The following is a 3,986-nucleotide window of genomic DNA, read 5'->3' as shown; positions in this document are numbered from 1 at the left end:
GTAAAAGATTCTCAGACCGACGAAGAGAAATCCAGATAAATGCAGGGTTTCCACAGAAAACAGAGGCAGAGATTCACCGAGAGCTAGAGAAACACAGTCACGGAGCTTGAGTGAGACAAACGGGTACCAACACAGAAAAAGATCGGATACAGGCAAACTCAGCGATGGGCCGGTCCGCGCTCTCGAAAGACGAACGAAGCGCCCCAGAAAAGCTTTCGGAAAGCGGGCAACCAGCACGCGACGCGCTCCCTGGGGAGCTACACTGCCCGCACACAGTCCCCCATTTGGAGTCCCGCGGTGTGGCAAGGGGTCCCTTGTGGCGGGGTCCAGGCCTTGGAGGGGAAGACAGGGGTGCAGCCAGAATCGCTCACCTCTCCGAGGCCCGAGGCTCAGAACGCCAGCTTTGCTCCTTGCGATCACTTAAGTGCGTCTCGCCTTGGGCCGGAAGCCGCTCGGGTTCCCTCGGGTCCCGCTCCGGCGGCGTTGGTCCCGGCGTCTCAGGCTCCGCTGGTGCGGCTCCAACTGCGCGTCGGCCTCGGTGGCCCGAGCGCTGCTTTGGGGAGATGACGGATGGGGGACTATCGCTGCTGCTCCCAGCTCCAGCTGGCACCCGCGTGAACCCTTACCATCCAGGGCTGAGCGCACTGAAGGCAGCGGCTCCAGAGAGCGAGCGTTTGCGGGATCTGCGGCCAAGAGGAGGATCTGCCTCCGGCCACCCGAGCAGCGCTCCCGCGGCGGCGGCTGTTTGTTCCCGCCGGGCCCCTCCGCCGAGGCACTCTGCCCGCCCCCGCCAGCCCCACCCCGCTCGGGGAGCTCCGCCCCGGACTCGGCGCTCTTCCGCCTTAAGCTGCCGCCAAGCGGGAGGGACTAATCCCCCGACCTCTCCAGCCCGGGGCGGGGGAGGGGGGGCTGGGGGCCAAGACCGGCAGAGTAAGGAGGGGCGCCTCAGCGCCTTCCGCCCGCGCCCTGGGCGCTGCCCCTGGCTCGGGCTCCCGGGGCAGCGGAGAGACCCGTCGCCAGTAGGATACTCAACGAGAGATGAGAGCGGCAGAGTGAACCACGAGGGGGCGCTGCAGAGCTGGGGGATACCCCTCCCCGCCAGTCCTCAGTCCCCCGCCCCCTCCCCGCCCGCGCGCAAAACACACTCGCCCCAGAGGCAGCGCGGCGGAGCCCGAGCCGCGGCCGGAGCGGAGCCGGAGAGCGGCGGTGGCGGCGGCGGCACCATGACCCTGGGCAGCTGCTGCTGCGAGATCATGTCCTCCGAGAGCTCCCCGGCCGCGCTGTCCGAGGCCGACGCAGATATAGACGTGGTGGGCGGCGGCGGCGGCAGCAGCGGTGGGGGGGAGCTCCCTGCCCGCTCTGGGCCCCGCGCCCCCCGGGACGTGCTCCCCCACGGCCCCGAGCTTCCCCCGGAGGAAGCCGCGGGGGAAGCCGTGGAGGACGAGGAGGAGTCCGGTGGCTGCTCGGACGGCGAGCCCCGCGCTCTAGCGCCCCGAGGGGCGGCGGCCGCAGCGGGAAGCCCCGGGCCAGTCTCGGCGGCGGCCCGGGGCGCGGCGGGGCCCGGGCCAGGACCGCCGTCGGGGGGCGCGGCAACTCGGAGCCCCCTGGTGAAGCCGCCCTACTCGTACATCGCGCTCATCACCATGGCCATCCTGCAGAGCCCCAAGAAGCGCCTAACGCTGAGCGAGATCTGCGAGTTCATCAGCGGCCGCTTCCCTTACTACCGGGAGAAGTTCCCCGCCTGGCAGAACAGCATCCGCCACAACCTCTCGCTCAACGACTGCTTCGTCAAGATCCCCCGCGAGCCGGGCAACCCGGGCAAAGGCAACTACTGGACGCTCGACCCGGAGTCGGCCGACATGTTCGACAACGGCAGCTTCCTGCGGCGCCGCAAGCGCTTCAAGCGGCAGCCGCTGCCGCCGCCGCATCCACACACGCACCCGCACCCCGAGCTGCTGTTGCGCGGCGGGGCTGCAGCGGCGGGGGACCCCGGCGCCTTCCTGCCGGGCTTCGCGGCTTACGGCGCCTATGGCTACGGCTACGGGCTGGCGCTCCCGGCCTACAGCGCACCCCCGCCGGGCCCAGCCCCGCACCCGCATCCACACCCGCACGCCTTTGCTTTCGCCGCCGCCGCCGCCCCTTGCCAGCTGTCGGTACCCCCGGGCCGTGCCGCGGCGCCTCCACCCGGACCTCCGACGGCCTCGGTGTTCGCGAGCGCAGCCTCGGGTCCGGCCCCTGCTCCTGCTCCGAGCGCAGGGTCGGGCCCGGGCCCCTCGGGCCTGCCAGGCTTCCTGGGCGCGGAGCTTGGCTGTGCCAAAGCCTTCTACCCCGCGTCCCTGAGCCCTCCCGCAGCAGGCACCGCACTCCTGCGCCCAGGCCTCAAGACGGACGCGGGCGGAGGGGGCGCCGGGGCTGGGCAGAGGCCTTCCTTCTCTATAGACCACATTATGGGCCACGGTGGCGGCGGGGCAGCACCCCCGGGCGCCGGCGAGGGCTCCCCGGGGTCGCCGTTCTCGGCGGCGGCGGGTCCTGGGGGTCAGGCCCAGGTCTTGGCCATGCTGACTGCCCCGGCCCTGGCTCCAGTGGCCGGCCACGTTCGCCTCTCGCACCACGGGGACGCTCTCCTGTCCTCAGGGCCCTCGTTTGCCGGCAAAGTCGCAGGCCTCAGTGGCTGCCACTTCTGACCGTGTCGGGATCCGGGCCACTTTGAGCCCGCACTCCTCAGTCTCTCCTGGAGCTCCTGCGGTCCCAGCGGAACTCAGGGAGTCTATTTATGAAGAGTCTCCAGACCTTGGGCCGGCGCCCGTGGTTCCACGCTCGGAATCTCTCCGACAGTTGGGACGAAGCGGGCTTCATCGCTCAGGAAGAGGCCCGGGTCTACGCGACGAGGTCGCTAGCCGTGATCCCATTTCACTTTGAGCAGTAAAAGGGGGAGGGGATGTCTTCGCTTTTCCCCAGTCTCTGCGTCTCTCGGCAGCCCCGGAAGAATGTTTTCCCGGAGAGGTGCCTGCCCAGGCCCGGGCAGATCCCGCCAGAAACACCAACTGCGCAGAGGGGTCTCCCCTTCTGCTTCTCCCTCACTCCTTCCCCAGCTTTGAGGCCCTGATTGTTCAATATTATAATTTAAAGACATTTATTATCTACTTTGTGCTTAAAAGGAAAATGCAACTCCCCCCCCCCCCCCCCGCTATTTTCCAAAGCAGTTCGTTCTCTCTCGGAAGCCTACTGCAGTGTCTACACAGGCGAAGGTGAACGGAGAGGTGAAGCGAGGGTCTCCACAATGCCTGGGCAATCCCGAGATCCCACTCCATTGAGGAAAATCCTCCCTCTTTTGCGTCGGGGGCGCTTTGGAAGGAACTTTACCCCTTTCCCTTGGCCGGCTGGGTCCAGCCATCCAGGGCCAGCAGCCCTCTCCGCGGTCTGCTTTGTCCCAGGCCCTGGGATATTTATTGTAGCTAAAGGCAATGAGGTTGGGGTGGGAGAGGAGGGTCTGGGTCAGGGACCGGAGAGGTGGGGGTGGGGTGGGCCAGGGCACATCCTGTGGCAGGGGTCCTGTAACCATGTGTAAATATCTGTATCGCAGGCTGCTATCTGCGTTCTCTGTCCACTGGGTGTGCATTGATTTAGACTTCTGCAATTGGGGAGACTCTGTGAAATCGTCTGATGGTTTGTGTGGAAGAAAAGAAAACCTGTCTCCCCCCACTCCCCATCAGTGTCAATTGAATAAATGTACGTGAACTCCAGCAGTCACCAGCTCTGTCTGCTTGCCTGCACTCCCCATTCCCAGTCCGGGGTCTCACAGACTCCTAGGCAGAGTGAAGTGAGGAAGGGCCCTGATCAGGCCAGGCCGGCAGAGGAGGGCTTGGGTTTGTCAGATACAGGGGACACTGGCCTTGGCCTTCGGCTGTTAATAAGGCCAGGATTCTGGGGTGCCTGTGACCCCTCCAGCACTTTCATTTTCGCTCCGGTCCTCGAAGGTTTCTGCC

General features: G+C 66.5%; 1 protein-coding gene across 1 annotated transcript; it reads left to right on the top strand.

Moving 5' to 3' along the window:
- Positions 1-1,134: 1,134 nt before the first annotated feature.
- FOXD2 (forkhead box D2) lies at positions 1,135-3,743 on the top strand. The gene has a single exon (NM_001435170.1). It carries the CDS (start codon positions 1,224-1,226, stop codon positions 2,682-2,684), a length of 1,461 nt encoding a protein of 486 aa, NP_001422099.1. The 5' UTR covers positions 1,135-1,223; the 3' UTR covers positions 2,685-3,743.
- The last annotated feature ends 243 nt before the right edge of the window (positions 3,744-3,986 follow it).

Source organism: Bos taurus, chromosome 3, assembly GCF_002263795.3.
Source record: "Bos taurus isolate L1 Dominette 01449 registration number 42190680 breed Hereford chromosome 3, ARS-UCD2.0, whole genome shotgun sequence".
NCBI classification, from domain to species: Eukaryota; Metazoa; Chordata; class Mammalia; order Artiodactyla; family Bovidae; genus Bos; species Bos taurus.
This window is presented reverse-complemented; position numbering and strand designations above follow the sequence as displayed.